Source organism: Parus major, chromosome 15, assembly GCF_001522545.3.
Source record: "Parus major isolate Abel chromosome 15, Parus_major1.1, whole genome shotgun sequence".
Taxonomy (NCBI): Eukaryota; Metazoa; Chordata; class Aves; order Passeriformes; family Paridae; genus Parus; species Parus major.
The window spans coordinates 11,161,520-11,185,236 of record NC_031784.1 but is presented as its reverse complement, the minus strand read 5'-3'; the positions used below and the strand labels follow the sequence as shown (position 1 = coordinate 11,185,236).

The following is a 23,717-nucleotide window of genomic DNA, read 5'->3' as shown; positions in this document are numbered from 1 at the left end:
TGAAGAACAGAGATCTGGGGCAACAATAGAACTCAAATAAAAATATCCCTCTGTCTTTACACTAAACATACTGTTTAGCCATGAGGGAGCTGTACAGCCTGTTCTCAAATTCCAGCAAGAGCACATGGTTTATATCAGGTTCTTGCAGTTATGAAAACACTGCAGAAGAAAATAAATTAGCATTAAGTTGTATGGAGACAATGAGAAATGGCTTGACATGCAAATCTTACATGTCATATTAGGTCATACTGTCAACTGTATTCCAAATCAAAGAGCTAATGAAGTTTTAACTAGAACAGGGAACAGTAAACTGCAAGTATTTGTTCCAGTGAACTACACCAATAATATTATCCTACAGTAACTTTCAAGAAAAAGGTAAGGGAAACCAGAGAAACCTGATCATGTAACAAACTGAACTCTACAGCAACACTCAGAGTGGCTCCAAAGGCCACACTCATCACCACACACCCACTGCTGCACAGCCCATTAAGTCTTTTGTAGCACCAAACATTGCAAGCAATGGTTGGGCAGCACAGTAATGATTTCATAACTAACTGTACAGTTTCACCCTGGAATGCCACACTATTTGCTCCAGTCTGCAGACACCAATACATCTCAATGTTACCAGTTCAAAGTTCATACACTGGTGTTTTAGGGTTTTCTTAAAACTTATTTCTGGAAGTACTCAGTTTAACTTTAGGTGCTAAAATACACATTAACTGCTGGTAATAAAGTACCCACAATTAAATTCAATTTCATTTCTGCACAATAAAAGGAGGGCAGCACTGAAGTTTTTCTCAGCTGATTCTAGGGAAATCACTTTCAAAAGCACCCACAGCTGGAAATACCTTACAATTTAATACATATAGCAAGTGTCTGAACATTAAAGGTTTAATACTTCTGTACAAAAGCTTTGTCAGGAAGCTCTGTGAGAAATGGTCTTGACAGAGTTATTTAATCTTTGTCTGCAGTTTTTCAATCTATGAAGCAGAGCTGAGGACATACTTCACTTGGATAACATGAGGATTAAATACTTTGAAGTCCTCTGACTGATAACACAACAGAGAGGAAAAGTTTTAAATTTACCACAGACTTATCTTTTGTCTTACTAATCAAAGGAGGTTGTCTGGCTATTTGTTGCTCAGACCTGTACTATGACTCTGTCTGTGGGATAAAAAAAAAACAGGCCCATGCACTCATGGTTATTAAAAAGACTTGCCAGTGTCTGGGATTAAGACCTGGGCATGTTAATTTTTGTATTCAACTGGGATTACAGAAGTTAAGGTTTATCATGGTCACCCTGGGTCCAAGCCAGTCTGCATGATCTGTTCCATGTGCAGTAAACTCATTTCCTGAATTTGGCTTTGTGGTATTTTGAAGTGGTATTACTATTTACTGACATGATTTAGCTTGCTTTTCTAGTGGAGTATAAAGTTCTGGTATTAACTCATCAGCTTTAAAAAGCTTAACTTTTAGTCTAACTTTTTAAACAAATACTGAGCTGCAGAAAAACCTTTCTGAAGCTCTTATAGATTAATGAAGATCATTACTGTGTAGGGTCTGCAGTCTCAGCACCATTATTATGTACTAAAGATATGCAGACAAACAGCTGTGGAATTAACCCCAATAAAGGATTTTTACCTTATTCTGCTTCTGGTTGTAGGGGTGACTGATGCTGTAGGAGAGGATGAGAGGGACAGCTGTGGTGAGGTGGTACCCATTGCCATGAGAGATGCTGGGGATGCTCCATCAGGTGCACTGATGTCCCGTTTCATTTCTTCACTGCTTCTTCGAGACACTAAGGGGGGGAATTGCCCTTGCATTTATCATGTGCAAACATAAAAACTTTCAAACTTGCTCTCAGACAAGGATTAGTTCAGAAACCAAGCATAGAAATTGATATCTAATAGTAGATGTCAACATTCTTCTAGATACTTTCCACTTTGGAAATATGAAGGATTTAGACTGCACTAGAAACATTTATGATAAAGCCTGTATTTTTAAGTAAAAGTTTGATGGATGTATCTTAATGGAATATCACTACTTCCACTTGAAGGATTTAATGAATGAGAAGGAATTTTAACATCAAAGCATTTATTTTCCTCTAGTCCATATAATTACACTGTGAAGCTTCAAGTAGTTAAGGAAAAAGAAAACCAAATCAGTTTAGAGATGACAGCTGTTTTATTTCCATTTAATTTTAATGAAGAATTGGCATGTATGTGATGCTCTGGACATTAATTAAATATCATCAACAAGAATATCAAACATTGACCTGAGACCAGTCAGCCACATTCCACAGAGATTGCTTCATTTTATCAAAGGAAATTATTTTTCTTTCAAATGAGAGTACGAGCACTGTACTCTGTAAAACCAAATTTGGAATTGTTACATGTTCTCTACATGGAACAGTTTCCAGTAAAAAGTATGAGGTTTGCCATTATTCTCAAGCAGTCACCATTGTTCATGTTTGTGCAAATCAAAGATTTGACTCTCTACATAAATCAGGGACTTCTTTTCTAATGACCTGGGGACAAGTACATTAATTTATAAATACCAGACACAAGAAGTTTGGGTTCTTAAGACAAACAAAAATTAAATAAAACTTGTAAGCGCCCTCAAATACAGGGTTTTTAAAAAAAATACTGAGCTAAAATCAATTCTGCCTAGATTATACAAAGCATCATTTTCACAGTATCACACTATCTATCTGTGCTATAACTCAAAGATTTGGTTTCAGAAGCTCCTGCTTATACTGAGACATCAGTATATACAGTTTGATAGTAAACTAACACTCTGCATAAACTTGCATTTAGCAAGTCTGGTTTTTTTTAAATGCAAAATTAACATTAAATGTCCAGCAACTCCAATCAGCAATACTGAAGAATATTTGTGGGTTATGTCAGTCACAAAGTAGACTGGAAGTACGTGGCTGAAATGAGAGTTGCTAATTTTCCTGATCACCTAAACTCTGTGCTATTACCTGAAATAGATTTGGCACTTTCCATAGCAGGGACTCTTGGCAGAGACGCCGGCCGGCTGGTGGAAGAGGTTCTCAACAAATGTTCTGGACAAAGAAAAAGGAGAGAGGTCATTATTGCTGAAGATTCAAATGTAAGACATTCAGGTCTGAGTCATGAATACTGCCCATCAGTGCCTGAGTTTGGCTGTTTTAGGGAGGGCAGTTGATTTTATCTGGAATATAGGGAAGCCCTAAAATTGCCCAATGCCAATGAAGTGCTCTTAGAATACACCATGAGCACCTTCATCCTTTTGCCCTAAACCCTCTTGCTAATCCACTTGCCCTGGTCATTAAAAATATCCTTACACCAAAAGGCTGAGAAAGGAACCCCCATTCAGCACATGGCCAAAAATATTCAATATGTCCCTCACAATATTCAGATTGCTTTGTCCCTCAGGTGATTTGTTTTTTCTTCCTCCCTGGTTTGTTGGATTGACATTTTTTGGGCTTTGGGTTTTTTTTTTTCATTCTTATTACTAAATAAAACAACACATTTTTTCCTTTCTTCCTCCATTCAGTAGAGTCTAAAAGGTGCCTATTTTATTGCAAGATTAATTCTGCCTAATGCAAATGAGTGAAAAAAAACCAAATACAACAAAATTAATTTTCTTTAGCAACAAATCAAAGCCATTTCCTATTATGAAATATTCCTTCAAGTAAAAACTGCAAACAAAAGGTTTACATACTCCTACATAGAAACACTTAGAAGACAGTAATTTGAATATAAAACCTCACAGAAACAAGGATTAAGAAAAGTGAAACCCCATTTATTAGTTGAAAGTGGGACATAAGAAATATACATTGCTGGAGAGATATATTAAAAACATATCTGTATGGGTGTAAACAGGAATTCTGTCTGGAACACAGTCCTGCTCCTGCATTCACTAATTCAAAAAAACCCACAAAAGCTATGTAAAACATACCACTCATTTTGTGTTTAAGCTTATGTCTATCCCTGAACTCTGTAACAATTAAAGAATCCTGTATTATCTTCTTGGAAAGGCATTTCAATATTCCTAAAAATATCAAAGTTTCTAAAATTAAAACTGCAGCTGCATTGTACAAATAGTCTCAATATGGATTCAACAAAAGCAAGAAGGAAATCTGGCACATACAGACTATTATGAAGTGCTACAGAAAAAAAAAAAACCCAACCCTTTAGAAAACATCAGACCTCAGGAATACCAAATTGAGAGGAAATATTCAGCCTGGAGTCATATGGGGATTATCTTGAGAAACATCTACACACAAAAAGCCCCTAAAGCAGGCATAAATCAGAGAGCTACACCCAACACATGATAGCCATTCATTCTCACAGGAAGAGCACATTGTGAACAGTGTTTTGAGAGACAAAACAAAGTTCACAGAACAGGGGAATATTGGGAAATAGATAAATCAACACTCGATTCCATTCAATTTTTCATCTGGCTCCTAAAGGTTCAATACTTAAGTTCATTTTATTATTCACATGGAATAGAATTCCAACCATCATCCTTTTTTTGTTTTAGGGGGTTGAAAACCCCACAACCACACAAATACTGTAACCCCAGAGGTGGGTTTTTCTAATAACAGGGACAGCTGCAAGATTTGTCCCTGAAATTATCTTATCTTGATTTTACAAGTGATTTCAGTTTATGCACACACTAAAACTTATCAGAATAGTACCAAGTTATCAGCATGCAACTGTGGTTCTGCTGGAAATTCCAAAAAGCATCTTTATGTTACACCACCACATGTGATGAAACAAAAATAAAAAGAATTTAAACGTGATTAAGCATCTATGATTCTATTAAGATATTTTGATAATGCTTTGGATACTAAATAATTTTTTTTAAAAGCTATCAATAGCAGTGCTAAAAACAAAGTCTAAATGAACTAGAATCAGTACCTTGAACAGGAATTTCTGCATAGCTTGGTCTTTTGTCTGTCAGTGTAGCAAGGGGTTTTGAAGATGAGATGGGCCCACTTATGGAATGCCTCTGAAATGGAAAAATACTTGTGTCAGACATAACTGGAAGGTAAAAAAACAAATGTGGAATTGCAGAATCAGCTTTAGAAATTCACATGTGACATTATTACTAATTTTAAGGAACTACAAAAATAAAGGAACCTTTGAAATGTTTTCCTTCTTTACTTTAAAAACCTTTACTTTTGCCAATCTGACTGTGTCTTGATCCTGTAACATTTACTTCTTTAAACTGAGACATGTTCCTCAAACCAATGTTAAAAATTAAGGCTGTGAATGCTCTTGCAGTTTTTGCATTAATTCTCACCTTAATTTATATTTTGTTTGAACAAACCTGTTCTGGTTAGACTCGACGCATTTATTTAAACCAACAGATCCCCCTATATAAAGGCAAGGTTTTAGTGCATGATTTGTGTTATTAACATAAGCCTTTAGAGCTTTGTGTCTCTTCCTGGTAAGTTGGGAGAATGATGTTATGGGTACAGTGACCCAAAGTAGTCTTTGCTATGAAAAACACTACTGAAAAAATGGGGTTTATTCAGAATGTCAAGAGCTTTTGCTCCCACATATTTAACTGAGATGCTCTGGGAACAAATGGAGGGACATATTTTATTATTTGCTGAAGATGTAGTAAAACACAATTTTTTTTTTTTTTTTTTGCCTTCTCAGGTCACTTTAATTCTCATTCTCCTCTAAAGAGCTATGAATTTAGCATTTTGTTTTCAAGTTTTGTATAAATATTTAGCAATATATGGCTTTCAGCAAGCACATGATCACAGCTGTGTTAAGACTTGTACACACAATTCAGTAAGCACTGAATAGGACTAAAATAAGCATTCTAGTCTCACACAGTGAAGAGTACAAAGCAATAATTACCCTTATAGTTACTGAAACAGATTCAGTTGCTGAAGACTCATGGAGGATCGCCCACAATTATTTCAAATTAATCATTTCAAAGAGCCCATTGCAAATTATAGTTCATTCTTTATTCACCCTGTCCTTTCTATTAGATTCCAATACTTAATCATAATCAGTCCACTAATGTGTTTATCCTGAAAACTCTCCCAGGCCTCCATCTGGCCCAAGGTTAAATGAGTCTTGTCTTCATAAAATACTAAAGGTCAGGTGATTCTCATGCCAAATTATGTAGGCAAGACAGACAAATCCAGAATTGTGATTAAAACAAGTTAACAGTATACAGCATCCCACAGCACAGGCAGGATTACAGGGCCACTTATTCATAAGCTATAGTCAAAATAAAGAGTTATGCTTTTGTGCTAGAAATCAAATGGAGAGAACAACTGCCAATGTACAGCTTGAAGAATTTCATCACTTCATATATGTAGTGCTGCCCATACATGACAAAGCTTATACCTTTAAATGTGCAGGTGAAAGTGACTGTGAGCCATGCACTGAAATGCCTACAACAACTTCCCTCAAGAGCTGGTATTTCAGACTTACATCACCTACTTCAAAAACCCCCAAATATTTCCTAGCTAAAGGACAAGAACCAAAGTGAGTTGTTTCACTCATCTCCCCACACCAGGAAACAGCTAAAATGAGATAAGGAGGCTAAAATAAAATAAAATTATTTAATTTTGGTCAGCTTTGGGACTGGAACTACAGAGACAGGGGAGCACAGAGCTTCAGCCAAGAAACACAGGTATGTACAGAGCTGGATAACCACATATCTTTATCCCTTAAAAACAAACATCCTTTATGGATATTGTCAGAAAGTGGCTGCATCGCTCAGCTGATAACTTGCTGCATATTGGCTCTGTCTCTTTGCAATAAAACAAACTGGTTGTGTCTTGCTCCTGTTGCTTTGCTCCCTTGCAAGGCTCTCTTGCACTGCTGAGTTCCTTATTCCATGTCTCACAGCTGCCAGCAGGAACACAGTGACTGATGCACTGGAAACCAGAGGAACAACTCACCTTTATCTGTTTTCACCTGCCTTCATCTATGTAGCCCTGCACAGGTATCTGGGAGATGCTTTAAATTTGAAACAGAACTATGGCAGGATGAACTAATCACTTCAACTCCAAATATTTGGCTTCTGACTCATCATCCTTGTGTCTGTTTCCAGCTATGGAAGGAAACATGACCATCACCACTATCCAGGTACCTCTTCCCAATCACTGTGCACTCCATGCCAGTGCACCTACACGTGGCAATTGCAGAACAAACAGAGTTTTTCACATATTGACTAATTAAGGTATAGGAAGTCTTTGACACTGAATTGCTTTGACCCTGGAAGTTTATATGCTCAAAGCAAACGAGGACATTCAATGGTAACCTGTAAATGTGAAACCACGTCTGTTTCAGAAAGTCCTCCAGCTACAAAGCAGAAAAAGAAAGTACCCAGGGAAAGCAGCAGATACACTGCCCTGTCCTTATATTCCTCCCAAGGCATCTGCTTTGGTCACTCCCAGTGGGATAGCAGACCAGCTAAGCTTTGGGCTATCCCAGCAGGGCTGCATTCACATTCTGAAGAGCATTCTCTTCATACCTCTCTTCCTAAATTGTTCTGCAGTACTGCTAAGAGACACAGTAAAACACAGCTATGTTCCATTGCAGGCTTGGACCTGAAGCCAGAAGGGGTTTATGTTTGTTTTGAGTTGCAAAATATATCCAAGACTCTATCTCATTATACATACACACACAGCTATAAAGAAAAACAAAAAAGCAAACAAGAACTCTTCAAGACTGAGGAAATTCCTTACACAGTCCAAAGACAAAGCACATGGTTGATGCATCTGTACTTGGACAATGTTTTCTGCAACCAATCCAGCTTATGGAAGTATCAACACTGTGCCAGTTTCTCAGTAGGTGCCCATGTAAATATTTCCTCTGTGACTGCATTTAAAATCAACCAAGATTAATGATAATAAGCACTGCAACACCCAAGACATCCAACTTTTCTCAAAGGCCTTAAACCATAGATGACTTCTATAAGGTGGGTCAGCTCACATTGTGATTACTCATTAAAACTGTGCTTTTCAATTGCAAGAGAGCACAAACAATAAAAATTGTTTTAAAAAGTTACATAGAACACAACAGTAGAAAATGAGGCAGCAATATGAAAATAAGGAAAACTCAACCCCCTTCTCTCTTGAGCAGAAAATATTCACATAACTGAGGTCATGAAACCCAATTGCCTTCTGGATAATTACAAGCACTTTGAAGAAAACCACCTATCTTCAGAAAGACAATAGAAGCTGTTTTCATTTACACACCCTCCCCTTTGTTTTTCAGACAATGTTTCCCACAAATGAGTATCCAGCTGTTAATGACTTGGGTCTATAACAGAAGTTGAATTCAAAATTCAAGTAATTCTTGCAGATCAAGAACATCAAACAAGAGCCGCAAACCTGAGCAGCTTTGCAGTATTCTAAGAGATTACTTTGGTTCATGGTTAATTTACAGGTAAATAAAGTGAGATAAGCCTTAGGCTTCACCAAGAAGTCTTCTTGTCTGCCAAAGGTCTGGTTCAGCCCTTTGGAACATGAGATTAAGTCTGCCTCCTCCTACAAGAGTGCAGAAATAAACAGAAATATAAAGACAGATCAATAGGAACAAAGCATCTGTCAGCGAACTCGTCACATTTAACTAATTTAGAAAACTGCTGTCAAGAGTGACTGAACCACAAGAAGTAGCAGAAGCTCTTGCAAAAAACCATTAAATTCTTTCTCTTTGCTTTAAGGCTATATATTTGTTTCATGATCACCCTTAAATGAATAAAAGCTGCACTAGTCTGAGAACAGGAGAATAGTCAGTCTGTTCCAGGTACTGTTCCTTGAGGACAAAGAGATAATATGGCTGTAGAGTCCTCAGTTCAGGCAGGGAGGAGGTATTACCAAATCATTACACAGTGGCCTACAGTGAAAATCCAGTTTTGGAACTTTTGGATAGCAGTATCTTGAAGATATGAAGCAACAGGAGAATTTATGGATATTAAAGGAGTAAAGCAATGTACATTCTTTGATTTTTCTTTATGAATCTGGTCCCATCTGCTTTGTCTTTAAAATTGTTGGCTTCTGCCAAAATGTCACTTCATACAGCAAGTGAGATAATAAAACCAGCAAAGATCTACAAAGCTGAACATCAGAGTCCTGACAATGCCATCTCAGTGCACCAAGGCTGCTGCAGCAGCTGGTAAAGGGACAAAGCTTCAGAGAGGACAGCACAAAACACACAGCACCATCACCCACTGGTCAAACTCTGTCAGTGCAAAATGAACAAAGATCAGAAATTTGCAATTATTTCAACCCTCTCTCTCAGGCCTGCATTGAACAAAACATTGCACTGATGACTGCTGACAGATTCTGCACAGATCTTAGTCCACTGCCAAAGGGGATTACTGCTGTTTCCCTGCCAGGCACAGGACTAAGAACTGACAAACAGCAACTCTAAAACCAAGGAATGCAAATAAAGTCTTCCTCTCATGCTTTTTAATAGCACAGGAATAGCAATGGTTGTGAATATTTAACAAGACTTCCAAATTTCCAACGTGGTTCTCAGTGAAAGACTTGTTAGACTGAACAGTTTAGTAATTACTTAATTAAGGCAACATTTTATCATTATTTCCCCAGCAAGTCAGCTGATATTTGTATGTTACCACCTGTAGTTCCACACAATCTTCTTCACAGAGAAGGATTAAGTGCAGTCATAAACACCCACCTGCATTGGGGATACAGCAGCAGCTGGGGGAGTTTTCATGGGACTTGGGCTCAGGGGAGTGCGAGGAATTGTGGCAGCAGCAGGGCTTGGAACTAGGAGGAACATGGAAAAGAAGCCATGGTGAGCATGACACTGTTCTGCAGTGCAACAGGAGACTGCTAAAGCCAACCCTCACCTTGTACTTCACATTACTAGTTCTACCAGATCACACTCTCAGAATTTCAATTAGCAATTGACTGAAAAGTCATTTCAAAGTATGCCTACACATTTACTCCCCTGCAATTACCTTCATTTGCTGTCTTTCTATCATCCATGGTAAAAGCCTGAGTTTGCTGGGGGTGGACAAGGCTAAGGTGCAGGATACTATTACCTTGGCAGATGTAAATCATGGCATTACTAGTTCTCTGATCTTCAGACAATTAAAGAGATAACAGCAGGCTCCTGGCTCTGCCAGTAATACAAGAAAGATTAACTATATCACCTGCTTCTCCTTTCTAGTTTTTAATCAAAGTCCAGGAGCATTAGATTATTATATACCTTAAATTTTGGGATTAAACAAGTAACATTTTTAGAAATGTATGAAAAGAGAAAAATTCTAAATTGGTGAATCAGTGATCTGATGATTTAACAACATGATTAGCTGGACATGAATGCTGAGGTAGAAGGCAGATATTAGCTTGAAATTAAACATTCGAAAGAAGGGAGAGAGAATTTATCACTTAACTAAACTAACTCTGGCAAGAAAGCAGCTTTCTCCAGTAACACACTAAAAAAACTTCTAAATTAACATAAGAAAACTAAAAAACTGTAAATACCTATGAACAAAACATGGAAATAGAAGCATTTACAGACTGGTCAAATAACAAATATGGTTCTGTATCTTAAATGTTTTTGTTCTAAGCAGTGAAAAGCAGCTTTGCTGGGCACAGCACTCTACTGTCTCTGCTAACTTAGTTTGCTTCAGACCAAACCTTTTTACATGAGACTTAGGGTAACTTTGCTGGACATGAAAGTCAAAACCCAAAGACCTGGCAAGGGAAATATTTTAATCCATTCTCATAAGGTCTCATATGCAGTTAAAGGTGAAACTTAGGTGTTTCTCATTTCAGAATAATTACTGGACCCCTTATTCTGGTCATCTATAAAGAACACCACTTCTTCCCACAATCAGAATCAAATTCAAGTCCATTGTCTCAAAAGTGAGACTCCTTTAATTTTAGAAAATATCTCCTATATCTTTCAATAGGTGATACTGGCTGGATCTTACTTTTAATTGTCATCAGAGCTGTAAGATACAAGTTATTAAAAGAAATAAACTCAGCTCTAGCTATTACCTGGCTTTTAAAATGCTTAATTTGGTACATTAAGTTCACATTTTAATAATCAGGCTGAAATCAGCTGTGCTCCCAGCTATAATTATGTGTGTCATATGTGTTTATGTATTTCTAATATACAGGAGCACTGAATCAAAGCATCCAGCATATGAGTCACTGGCAATGCGACAGCAAAGAGAAAAATAAAGACAAGACAAAAAAAGGGATGCTTGCATTTAACTGCAGTGAACAATCTGTTCTGCAATCCAGTTTGGGTTGGTTTGTTTCAGCCATCACTTGGGGGTCATGACAGGATAAAGCAGTTTGAGTTGGCTGAGCCAGCAGAGATGACCAAGGGACACGTGCAGAGGGTTCAGCCTGGTGCAGCTGCTGCTCTGCCTGCTGGACTCACCTTGGGAGGAGGCACTGTCAAAGGACTTGATGAGCGTTTTCACAGTGGGAGTTGGCTCTGAGGAGGTGGAGGATCTGCGACTCAGGCCCATTCCTTGTCTCAGAGCTGCCAAATCTCTCTCTACTGCATTCATGTAATTGTATACTCGACCACGTTCTTCTTCCTGCCTAAAGGCAAAGTGCTGCTCATGTAGGGTATTTAAAAAACATTTTAACATGCCAAGTCTTAAAAAAATCAACACAAATTGAAGCTGAATTAAAATCTATGGTCCAAATGGGTCATTACATTAACCTAGTTTTCTTTCCACTGTAATTCTCAAGGAGGTTATCAACCCAAATTATCACTGTAAATTCTTACTATTTGTCAGCAACAGAGCTCAGTATCTGGTAAAAGTCTTTAAAATCAATATTTGATATAAGGCTTAATTCCTGCTCCTATCTCACACACACAGATGGAAAAAATTGAGACTTAAGGACTTCACCATTCCACATGAAAATAATCATCTCAGAGGGGAGATTTTTTTTTTCCACCTGAATTAATGGAAAACAATTTAATATTAACACGGTAAGAATATATTTCTGGTACACATCTTTCCCTACTAGATGCTGAGATAAATGTAAGTTACCAAATTCCCATCCATGCAGAAAACAATTGTTTTATATATATACACAACACAAGCATCATTACTGTAAGCTACACATATCTGACCCCTAGAGACAATGCAGTCAGGACTCAAATGGTGCTGATCAACATGTTCTTATTTGAGGACTCCCATACTTCTGAAAGACATATATAACTCAGGGTCTAAATATCTAAAGCACCTAATTCAAGCCACAATACATCACAATTTGGATTATTTTTGTTTTTATATAGAAAGCACCTCTAATTATCAGTGGAAAGAAAACAGTATAATTATATGCAGAACTAGATGAAGGTTTCTTCTCAGGTAAAAACCCAGCTGTGTTCTTAACCACACCAAAAGCCCTGGGTGCTAATGAGAAATATTAATGATGGTACAGAAAAGCCAACACTGCTTGTTTTTCACATGGTGGGAAGTGAAATAATTTTTAGCTGTTAAACTGGAAAAATCCTTCACTCCAAACTGGTTTAGTAAAACCCTGGCTGGATTAATTATACATTATTAAGGAACAAATATTACTGTTGTAAGTGTACCTATTTTGACCACTGAAAGCAGCATAAAGCAGCGTGCAGAAATATGGATCCTCACAGTGAGAGGATTTACAAACCTCTGGAGCCTCAATAATTAAGAAACTGGATTTCCAAAACTTTTTCCCCTGCAAAAGAGACCACATATCCCTGTTGTCATTTGCATACTTGCGTGACTTTATCTCCTCCAGCTCCTTAGTGAGCTTCTCATTTTTCTCCTGCGCTTCGTGCAATCTGCGCTTCAGGTCCCCGATCTCCTCCTGGGCCTCTGACTTGATATCATTGGCTATAACCACTGCAGTCTGCAGGTCTGCCTGGAACTGACGCCATTCTGCTGACTCCTCCTGGAAACATCAATTTGGAGGTTAAAAATTAAAGTTATCCATATTATTCATAGTTTTTCTATGCTGTTAAAGGAAATTATTTACAGGAATGACAGAGGTGCTTGTCCAGTGTTAGGCACAACCTAACTCACAATTTAAATTTAAGAGGTTTTGATGAAAATAACTAGATTTTGAAGGTCATTAATTTCTTTTCTGGAGACAAAAAAAAATTCAAAGTGGAGGAGAAAAATACTTAATATTAAGCACCACATCAAAATACACAGGAACATTTTCTCATAAGCCAAACATTCTATCTTTGTCACACTGAGAAATTTTTAGCATTGTTTAGTGTCTGTAGGTTAGTAAATGTATTCCCATGATGCCTGTCTTTCAGAAATAATTATTTTATTGGCATTGTATCTAATGATATTGTCTTTTCACAGCTTCATATGCTGGTTTTAGGACATTCTAAGCTTACCATTTATTGACTTTCTCATTTTTTACCTACCCGGAGTCTCCTGTGAAGATTCTTGATCTCTCTTTCCATGTCATGCTTTTGATCCTGAAGTTTTTTAACTGTATCTGGAAAAAAAAAGTTAAATTCCCTGTAAAATCTTAGTCAGGGATTTATTTACTTAAAAATGAGTAACTGAAAAGACCTGCAAATGTTTTTGAAGACTTACTCAGAGAAGACATTTTTATAACCAAAGACATCTGAAGAAACATAGCATGAGCAGGAATAATTTGCCAGAGGTTGTTAATAGGTACACACTGCTCTGTTTCTGGTAAGGGCAGCAGCATGAGCAAACTGAATTCTTATACAAATCCCAAATCCCTGAATTCTTATACAAATCCCAAATCCCAATACTAAAATGACAAAGCAATAATGAAGAGCAAGTAGGCAAGGTAGGCAATTTAACATGAAAGGATCCTAAAAACATGGATGTCTGGGGGTTTTCCCTCCTCAAACACAAGCTGCAGCTACATGGATCCTTTTGATTCACAGTTTAATTCCTGTCACAAAGCAGCTGACAACACTCACAGCCGTGTCTTCCACAGGGATAAAACTGCACTCACGTCCCTAAGAATCTGACATTCTTGTCTGTCAAGCTACTATTTGAGGTCAAAGCAAATTATATTTACAGCAAAAGGCCAAACAGTCTGTGAGCTCGTGTTATGAGAGAGATGGTCCCCTAAATCTGTCAGCAGCGACACAAAAGAGTTCCCAGCCCGATCAGCAGCAGCTCCTGTGTGGCGTCTGACAGACTGGCTACTGCAATTATTATTCATTTGTGACTTTATTCAATACACAAGGACAATGTAATTGATTCCTCCATTCTTAAAACTTAGCAACTAATGAAGCAGAACACAGTGTAAATTTCTAATCGCTGTGTCACTTCACTGATCCTTGGAGTCTGGGGTGTTTTACTTCTATAGCATCCTAGACTGTAAAAACTGTAAAAATGATGTATAAACTGACTAAATGCATTTTTTTGTTCAGGTTCATTATCCCAACACCTGCTGGAAACAAATATTTTTCCTGTGTATTAGCAATGTTCTTTCCACAGCATGACTGAAGGTGCCTAACACATTTAGGCTGCTCAATACACAAAACCTTCCTCAACAGCCCCAAGTACAGAGACTTTTTAAGTCACAGTTAATTTCTTTACAACAATCATATAAATCTCAGCTGGCCTGAAAACATAATAACCTTTCAAACTTGGGAAAGCTGGAACATTAAAAATAGACAGATATTTCTGTATTTATCTCCTCCTTGTAAGACTACCCATTTTAAGTTGCACTCAGCTGATCTTTAAGCTTTGAAGATAAGCCTACAGGGTGGGCCACTCAAATCTAATGCCACCATGATACTTTAGCAAAGCCCTCCAATTTTTAGCTTGTCTCTTTATACACAATTAGTCTGAGCTAAATTCAGAACCAGGAGGCCAGCTTTAGGCCAAAGTTATAAAACTTGCTCCCCCCTACCTTTTCCTTTAAATGCATTTTGGAACAAATCAAGTCAATGTTCATTTTCACTTTTAAAACAGTTCAAAGTAAAAGTGTTTTTTAAAAACAAAATCTGCAGTATTACTAAAAGCAAGCTATCTAAAAATAACCACAAACCATAAATGCACCCGCAGTTAAAGTTTGTGTAGTGCCATTGTTTTGAGCTTCTGTGAGTTATGAAACGCACCATTAAATTTTAGTGCATTTATGCTTTGAAGTAAAACACAATGGTCTGAATATTCTGCAGGTACCATAAATAATACAGAGCAGTTTACAGCAGTTGCTGGAAACAGTCCTCTCTCTCCTCCCCAATCAACCAAGGAGATTAAAAATACCCCCCCACCAAACTGCAATTGAATTTGAAATGCAGTGAGAAATTAGGACTAACATAAGTGATTTCACCTCTTTCACCAACTACAGCCTGAAAATTCAAGTAGTCAGAATAGGTAGAGACTGCCATGTGGCATCTTTCCTTTCTGCATCCTTGCAAACTCCACATTCTTCTCTAACACAAACCCTTTCCACCTCCACATGCCTGAATTTTCAGTATGGTAGGGCAGGTATTTCTACCATTACCCAGTCTCCTTTTTTTAAGGATCATAGACAACAAAGACTGAGATAAAAGAAAAAGTAACTACACATTAGGGTAAATGAAGAACAAGGAGACTCTTCTGATGAATGAATAGGATAATCAAAAATGGCAAATCAGCAAGCTCGTGTTTTACTGCAGGATTCAATTACATCTATATTTCACAAAATGATATTGATTTAAGCCACAGTTTGACAAGGTCTTGCCTCTACCTAAGAGGCAGAAAAAAAAAACCATTATGGGACATGCAGACTACAAATGGTAAAGAAAACCTTTACAACTAGGGCTGGGGGTGGGAGGAAGAGTTTTGTAAGGCTACCAGAGAAAACAATGCTCTGTTTCTGCAATTTTTACTAATTATAACTAGCAGTTAGAATTTATCACTATGTAATAAAAATGAGTATCAACATTCAGTTGTTTAATTTCAATAGTTTCTGGGGTAAAAATAAGGGAAAAAATACTAACAACATTCAGACAGGTGCAGTAGTTTCAGAAAAAATGACATGACAATACCTGGGAAGGGACACTGAATCAAGTAATTCTGACACAGGCTATTCCACAATGGACACTCTCACAGTTTTTGTACTGGTTAACACAGGCATGCCTTATACTGGGAGAGCATTTTGATTCTTTAGCTTAAAAATGGCTATCTCAGCACAATCACAAATACACAGGGTAGTGTAAGAACTACAGCTTCCTTCTGTAAGGAGAAGGGACAGGGTACAAATACCAAAGCTCAGGCAACTTGTAGATCAATCTTGCTTTTGAGCTCATTATGTCAGATAACACGTCTATACAACAAGAAAGGTGACTTTTTAAGAGTCCACCATTAGCCAAAAAAAAAAAAAGTACTAAAAATGTAAAAAAAAAAGTACAGAAAATGAACATCCTATTGACTTTTCCAACACTTTGTTAGAAAAGGCCTAAATATGGTAGTGTAAACATTTCACTTCGTAACTGCTGTCAAGATCCTTTTCAATTGAGATATAGCAGAATTAAAACTAACACTGTCAGCTCCATAAAAGAACAATTCATTGAACATTAAATATATCCACCTTCTAGCTCACCTACCCTTGTCCTAAAAATTTACTGACTTACGTAGTTACAGACTAAGAGAATCTATGTGCACCTGTGCCAAGAGAACAAGCAATGATTATTTTTGTGCTTCAGAAGAAACTCTGAGAAGCTAACCTACAAATACACATTTTCTGCACATCAGGAGTCAAACTTTTCTGGAAAAAATATCCCCACAAACTCTTATTAACTGCTTGGGAGAATTATAGGTTTCTGTTTCCCCCCTAGTTACTGTGGATGACTAATGTGACAGCTGGGCTACCTAACTCCTGCAAGTTTTTGGGAGTCAGAAGTGAAAGCCAGAGGGAACGCGCCATCTAGTGCAGTGTCAGCCTTCCCCACTGTCCTTCCTTCCCCCCTGCCTGTTCCAGCTCAGCACAGCAGGGAGGATATAAATGTACAGATTATTTTAATAGTCCTTAAGACTTTTTCATACAATAGAATTGTAGAATATCCTCAGTTGGAAGGGATCCATCAGGATCATTGAGTCCAAATCCTGGCCCTGCACAGGTCACCCCAACAATCCCACCCTGTGCCTGACAGCATTGTCCAAATACTCCTTGAGCTCTGACAGCCTTGGGGCCGTGACCACTGTCCTGGGGATCCTGTTGCAGTGCTCAGCCACCCTCTGGGTGAAGAACCTTTTCCTGGTATCCCACCTAAACCTCCCCTGACATAGCTCCAGCCGTTTCCTCAAGTCCTGTCACCAGTCACAGAGAGCAGGGGTTGAAGACCACCACGAGATCTCCCCTCAGTCTCCTCCAGGCTGAACAAACCAAGTGCCCTCAGCTCCTCATTAGGTTTCCCCTAAGTCCCTTTAAACACTAAAACTCCTCATCCCAGCAGCAAGGAGCTCAGCTGCAGTGACTGCAGCTCTCACCACATCTGGATGGATGTCAGGAACACACTGTGTGCTTTTCATCAATGCAATTTGCATCCTGCTGCACACATCAAAGAGACCCTGTTTCTGCAGGCAGGCATTAACAGCTAAAATGTGACAGCTCAGTACCAGATTACTGTGAAAAACGTTCCACTGTTGGTTCCTTGTGCCTCCTTTTGGTGTTTGAAAAGCCCATATAGTGAGGCATGCCCTAAGTACCAGTGCTTGGAGTGTTTCCCATTCCTACATTACTATTTGTGTTGATTAATCATTAAACTGAATGAACACTCACCACTTCATCTGTGAAGCATCTTTCGCCTAAGTGTAAAGTCTGTCTTCAGTAAAATCTTTGAGTTATAATTTTCCATTTTGTTTAGATATTTTAAATGTTGTATGTACTACCTCTAAGTCCCAGAGTTTTCATGATGTTCTATGCTGTCAGTACTTAGAGACTACCACGAAAAAACTCCTGTAAGAGGTTTAACTATGAACCCACAATCAACAGAGTTTTCAAGTTGTCAGAAATAAACACGCTTTTTAAAGTTTATACAATTCTTCAGGTGCCATCCTTTCTTACTGCCACTAGATGCCACTCTCCTTCCAGCTATAACTAAAACAAGAGCTTGCTTCCCCCAAAGGATCACGTCAGGACACCGGCTGGTCCAGATGAATTTTCCAAACTATTTCAAGACCAATGAATAACAAAGACTGTTGCAATTTTTGTTGAGAATTTCTCCCCTGGCAGAAGTTTGTCTGACTGAATTTTTACCAGTCAAAATTAAATATCTGACAGCTGGTTTGTACCCACAAAGCAGAAGCATCTAAAATTCAGAGCTGCCTTGTAATCAGGTATTGCTAGACAGATTCCTAAATATCTACTTGACTACAGTGCTGTTCCCTGCATGAGTGTATTTCAGTTAATGGAAAAAACAAAACAGAAAATGGAAAACTGTTCAACCTTTTTGAGTCTTTGCTCCAGAATTACTGTCTTTTAGCACAGAAAGGGGAAGAAAATTCAGGAGAAAAACTTAAAACTATTTTGTAAAGAGAAGCAGTGATTGCCTTTCAAGATAAAGAAGGGTTACTTAGGGAAACAACACTCTCAGCCATGTCTGAAGATACTGAGCTTGAATAAAAAATTTAGCTTGCTTAAGACAGTAACTTTTCTTGATAGCAGACCAATTTAAAACCCTTCCTATGAATACTTCCCTGGCTGTTAGAAGGAATCATGCTTTGGTTTTTTTGCTATCTTGTTTCATCTTTGAATAACATGAAAGATGAACTAACAGATATTTGAATTCTCTAAGTAGCACTGTGCAAATACAGCTTGCCAGGGAAGAGCTGCCCACGTTCTTATTTAGATGGAGACTAATTGCAGAATTCCAGCCCGTGGTAGGAATGTCTGAGCAGGTCTCCAGGATCAGAGAGGGAACTAAGGCACAGAGAGCTAGACAGGTACACAGTAAACATGCTTTCTACTACATGTTTTAGTAATTTGAAGAACAACTTGAAAACAGTATAGCAAATTTCGTATTTGTTCTCTATTCAAAGGTTTTTATTCCCACACCAACTACTAAGTGGGTCTGGGAAATCTAAGACAACTTGATTTTTTTCCTTCCCCTAGTGTGTAAGGATTCTGCAAAACCTAGTCTGACTTGAAATCAGACATACAAAAGACAAGTGAAAATATTTTCAATATTAGTGTTCTACTTGAGCTTTTCTTAAATGATCCTTTCTCTCAAGAGAAATGTCTAATACTTACTCTCCAAATCAGATATGATAAGATTGTCATGAAGCTTCACAGCACGGTGCTGCTCTACTTCATCCTCCAACTCAAAGATGGTTTCTTTCATGTCACTCCTCTCAGTCTCTTTTTCATCTAATTCTGTCCGAAGCTTTTCTAGAGTCACATTGAGATCCTCAATTTGCTTCTTGGCTTCTTCTTGGAACACTCGATATTCATCTTCGACCTGCAGAAGAATGTATCTCAGTTGCATATTAAACATACTTTTAGTTTTGTAACTACCACACTTACAATCTATTTCTGCAACCAGAAAAATACAGGAGAAATGTAAGCCTTTGGCTATAAGGGCCAAATTTAAACTTTTTTTATTCCCAGCCTGGATATATGAGCATTCCCAGCTACTTTAAGAGCAGTGCCCTGCATGCAAGTGAAGCAACACCACCATTGCACCAAGGCTGAGGTTTCAAGAGCACCTAATCCAATTTAACATCCAGCTGCCACAGAAAAGGGACAGGGTGGGGGGCAAGCTCTTTACCCTTCCTTTCTCTTGCCAAAAGAGAAAAAGCCCAGTCTCTTGTGCATCACTTTTAGTGCTTGCTGGACCTGTGTGATGAGTGATTTCCTTAAGAATGTGTCACATTTGTGGGTGAGGTGTGTTAGTGAGTCAAAAGAGTTCTCAGAGGAGTCTGTCAAATTATTAAACTGAAAACAAACCAAAAAAAAGGGGAGGGGAGGGGTTGACTTCTCCCTTTCAGGAGCAGGGAAGAGGATTTTTTATCCTGCCTCACAAAACTGTAACATAAGTAACAGGCTGGGATCAGAGGCACAGGAACATTAACCCAAGAGCAAAAATAGGGATCCAGCAAAACAAGAGAAATTAGGTTGTGGCTTAGGGTGGGCAATGCTGGTAGGCAGCAAGTTTAATAGACAAAATACCCTGCTTTTAAGTCATCTGTATCAGTGGTTTTTATTTTAATAGCACTCTCCAACTTTAATTATTAAAATAATTTTAGTATATTTTTCACCCCAAATTAAGGTTGATTCTAACAAGCTTGTGATCATGATTAATTGATTTCTAGCTAATACATAATTCAGACATTAAATTTGGAATAATTTGTCTCTTCAGGAAGATATACCTTTAAATGCATACGTAGAGTTATTAAATAAATTATGTGATTCTTGCTTTTATATTAAATTATGGTAAATACTTTTAGTAGACATAGCTACTGCATAAATTAGAAATATTTGGGTCAAAACAGAACTGGAAATAAACATTTTGATCCAAAACCTAATCAGCACATAAAATCTTGCAGAAGGTGTGCAATTTAATCACTGAATTAGTACAGTATCTTATATACTGTTTAAGTTTGGCCATTGAAATACGTTGTGAAGTTTAAATATTTTTAAAAAGTAACACAACAGTCACCCTGTAGCTCAACGTACCCATGCATTTTTTTCAAATGCTGACATCATTTCCATAACAAAAGTCAAGAGAAAGTAATCAGTCCTAACACTACTGCAATCCAATTAACCTCGTAATTAATCTTTTACTTCTGAAAGAACTACAGAGGCCAACAGGTCATTGTGTACATGGGATATTAGAATACAATGGTATTTTAAGCTGTACCTTAGCAATGGCATCTTGCAATCGATTGGCATCGTTGCGGGTGTGTGCCAGCTCTTCCTGCAGACCACTGGCCAAGGTCTCTGCTTTTTCCTTATCCAGCCTGACACTCTCCAGCAGGTCTTGTATATCTGATTTATCTCCAGAGTTGTGTATGGAATACAACTCGGCCACTCTCTGCTTTTCATGCTCCAGCTGAGCTTTCAGTCTGTTCATCTCAATCTGGTCACTGGCTACTGTGGCTTTGTACTCCTCTAAGGTAGATGCCAGAGCTGTTTTGCTCTTCTGCTCTGACTCAATAATCCGTTCCATGTGGTGATTCCTTTCTTTTAATGCCCCTATCATTTCCTGGGCCTCCTTGTTGTCTTGTTCTGCCATCTTCAAAGTGTTGCTCAAGTGCTGCTGAACGCCCAGCAGCTGCTCCCGCTCGAAGCGAGCATTCTCCGCCAGCTCCATGTAACGCTGCTCCAGCTCCATGTAGCGCCCACTCTTCATGTCTTCATCAATTACATAGGAAATATGGTGTTCATCCAAAAGGGACCGGAAATACTCAATCTGACGGCTGAAGTGTTCCAGTTTGTCACTCTGCTGGCACAAAGACTCCATTAGAATTACTTTTTCCTCTCCGAGTCTTTCGTTCTCGCTGTTCAGCTCTTGTGTTATTTGTTGCAGGTCTGCAAGCTCTTGAAGCGTGGCTTGGAGCTCTTCAGCTGTACTGTGTTGATTCTCTTCCATCTGATGTATCCGTTCTGTCAGACAAGCTACAGATACTTCACTTGCATTGCCACTGCTTCCCTTCCTAGATCTTTCTATACTTGGTACTCCTTCAGATTCCGAAGATGACGGAGCATCTAAGGCATCATCGCTCGATGTTAGCGGCTGATAAACTTCACTGCACTCACTGTCTAAATTATCCATGGAGTTACTGTGTTGGTTGTCCATGAGAGTGTTTTCATCCTGACTCAACAAGTCTTCCATTGATCCAGGAGCAGAACCTTCCACTGAAGATGTCAGAGTGCCCCCACCATCGCTGTGGTTGCCAGCTGTAATCTCCGGACTCAAAGACTGATAGCCAAAGAGCTTCTCAGAGTTGTCCAGCCTTTGTTCCAAAGAAAAGCCCAAAGCATTTAGTCTGTCCTTTAACATTCGATTCTCATTCTTCAGCTGGTTGAGCTCTTCTCGGATGGCAGTGTTTTGTTCCTGTAACTGGAGCAGTGTAGACTCAACATCAGTTGGCTGATGGACAACAATGGCTTCTTTCTCTTCAGATTTTTCATCCCCCTCAAGGTGATCTTCGTTGAGTCCCAGCTGAGCACGCATGTCCCTTAATTCATTTCTCAGATGCAAGATTTCCACATCTTTCGTTTTTGCTAATGTCAGAAGATCATTCACCTTTGCTTCCAGTGCAGCTTTGTCACTGATCTGATTGTCTGACTTGGACTTGCTCATGCGGATATCGGATTCTGGGTTGGTGCGGGAGCGGGAGCGCTTTGCCAGCACCGTGTCACTGGGCCCCTGTCCTGCCAGAGGCAGCTTCTTGCTCTGGCTCAAACGAGAACGATCCCGGATCCTCTCTCTAGAAGAGCTCGACTCTTTATTTCCAGACGAAGTGCTACGCTTAGCTGTGGAACTTGTACCTGTACGTTTTTTGAAAGAGGAAAGTGAATTTAAAATCAGTGTCTCTCACAGAAGGCTGTGTGCTTTGTACCAGCAACACAGTGGTTGATTTTCTGAATCACACTGCTAAATACATTTCACAGAAAATATCTGAAGTAAGCATTAACCCAACATTCAGCATTTTCTGTTCTCTCTATTTTCATCTCATTGCATAAAAATGAAGATAGATTATTACTCCTTTATTTCCAGATGCTTTACAGCTTTGCAAGCATTACTGAATCCAAAACACAGCAATGGAAGACAAGACCTATTTAAATCCGTATCAACAACACACTAAATGATTTCACTTTTCTGAACAGTTTCTGAAAGTCCTCTTTATTTCTATAAAGCAATACAAAATGTCCAAAATGTTCACTGAAACAAGTCATCTTAGAGATTTAGTGCTTGTGTCATGAATTTTTTAAACAGAATTTTAGAAAAATCTGTGATTCTCTAAATTAATTATATTATTTCATTTTATATAATAGTTGCATAGTCAGTACTGAAAAAATTAAAATGAATACCCTCCAAAAAAGCAATTACATTATTAAAAATGGAAAAGGAGTTCATAAGGTGTGGGATTTGACCATGGTGTTACTGAGCACTTCAGTAGGCAACCTGGATCCTCAATACATTAAATGAGAATATAAAGCCCCCCAACTTCCACCTTTAAGAATCAATATATCCATTTACCTGCAATAGTTTTGGGTTTGTTTTCCAGACTGTTCATGGCTGTCCCTGGAGCTGAAGATGCTGTTGATACACAAGAGTTCTTCTTGGCCTTGACACCGTTGGTCATCGTCACTCCACCGCCACCAGCCATCCCTGCTAAGAGGTCATCGTTACTCTTAGTCTGAAAGAAAGGAAAGAAGCAGCTTTAAGACAGCTGGCTCAGAAGTCTGCATAGCCAACATTTCAACTGTTAAAGATTCCTTCACTTTAAAAAGTATGTATTGGACAAGTCATGTGCCTATGCAAGAATGCTGAAGAGTGTAAGTGCACTGCCCTGTGCAGTCAGTAAACTGAAATGGAACTTTAACTCTTACATATAAGTGTTGAAACTGAGTCTTCTCTCTGCCCCAAAAATCCTTAATCTTTCAGTACCAAGGAGAAAAATAATTAAAAAAAAAAATCAATTAAAGTACAGTAGCACATCATAGCATAAAACTTCTCAATTTTAACTGAAAGTTTATTTATGCATAAAAATGAAGGCAATTCTTATATAATTAAACCACCAAATACCAGGAAGTTAGTACAATA

At 38.3% G+C, this 23,717-nt stretch overlaps 1 protein-coding gene and 1 long non-coding RNA gene across 3 annotated transcripts in view; one reads left to right on the top strand and one right to left on the bottom strand.

Annotated features, from left to right (window-relative positions):
• The window catches only part of SPECC1L (sperm antigen with calponin homology and coiled-coil domains 1 like), a 60,571-nt gene that overhangs the window by 18,045 nt on the left and 18,809 nt on the right, over window positions 1-23,717 (bottom strand). For both annotated transcript variants that reach the window (XM_015644318.3, XM_015644319.3), the window contains exons 3-12: window positions 23,151-23,310; window positions 20,805-22,438; window positions 19,196-19,403; window positions 13,392-13,465; window positions 12,729-12,904; window positions 11,394-11,560; window positions 9,669-9,760; window positions 4,911-5,001; window positions 2,984-3,067; window positions 1,642-1,798 (exon numbers count right to left, since the gene is read on the bottom strand). In XM_015644318.3, coding sequence (XP_015499804.1) covers window positions 1,642-1,798; window positions 2,984-3,067; window positions 4,911-5,001; window positions 9,669-9,760; window positions 11,394-11,560; window positions 12,729-12,904; window positions 13,392-13,465; window positions 19,196-19,403; window positions 20,805-22,438; window positions 23,151-23,310 — 2,843 coding nt within the window. The remainder of the gene's footprint in view (window positions 1-1,641; window positions 1,799-2,983; window positions 3,068-4,910; window positions 5,002-9,668; window positions 9,761-11,393; window positions 11,561-12,728; window positions 12,905-13,391; window positions 13,466-19,195; window positions 19,404-20,804; window positions 22,439-23,150; window positions 23,311-23,717) is intronic.
• Window positions 5,862-23,509, top strand: LOC117245179. Its single transcript, XR_004499530.1, has 2 exons — window positions 5,862-6,651; window positions 23,179-23,509. It is a non-coding gene; the product is annotated as an uncharacterized LOC117245179 (long non-coding RNA).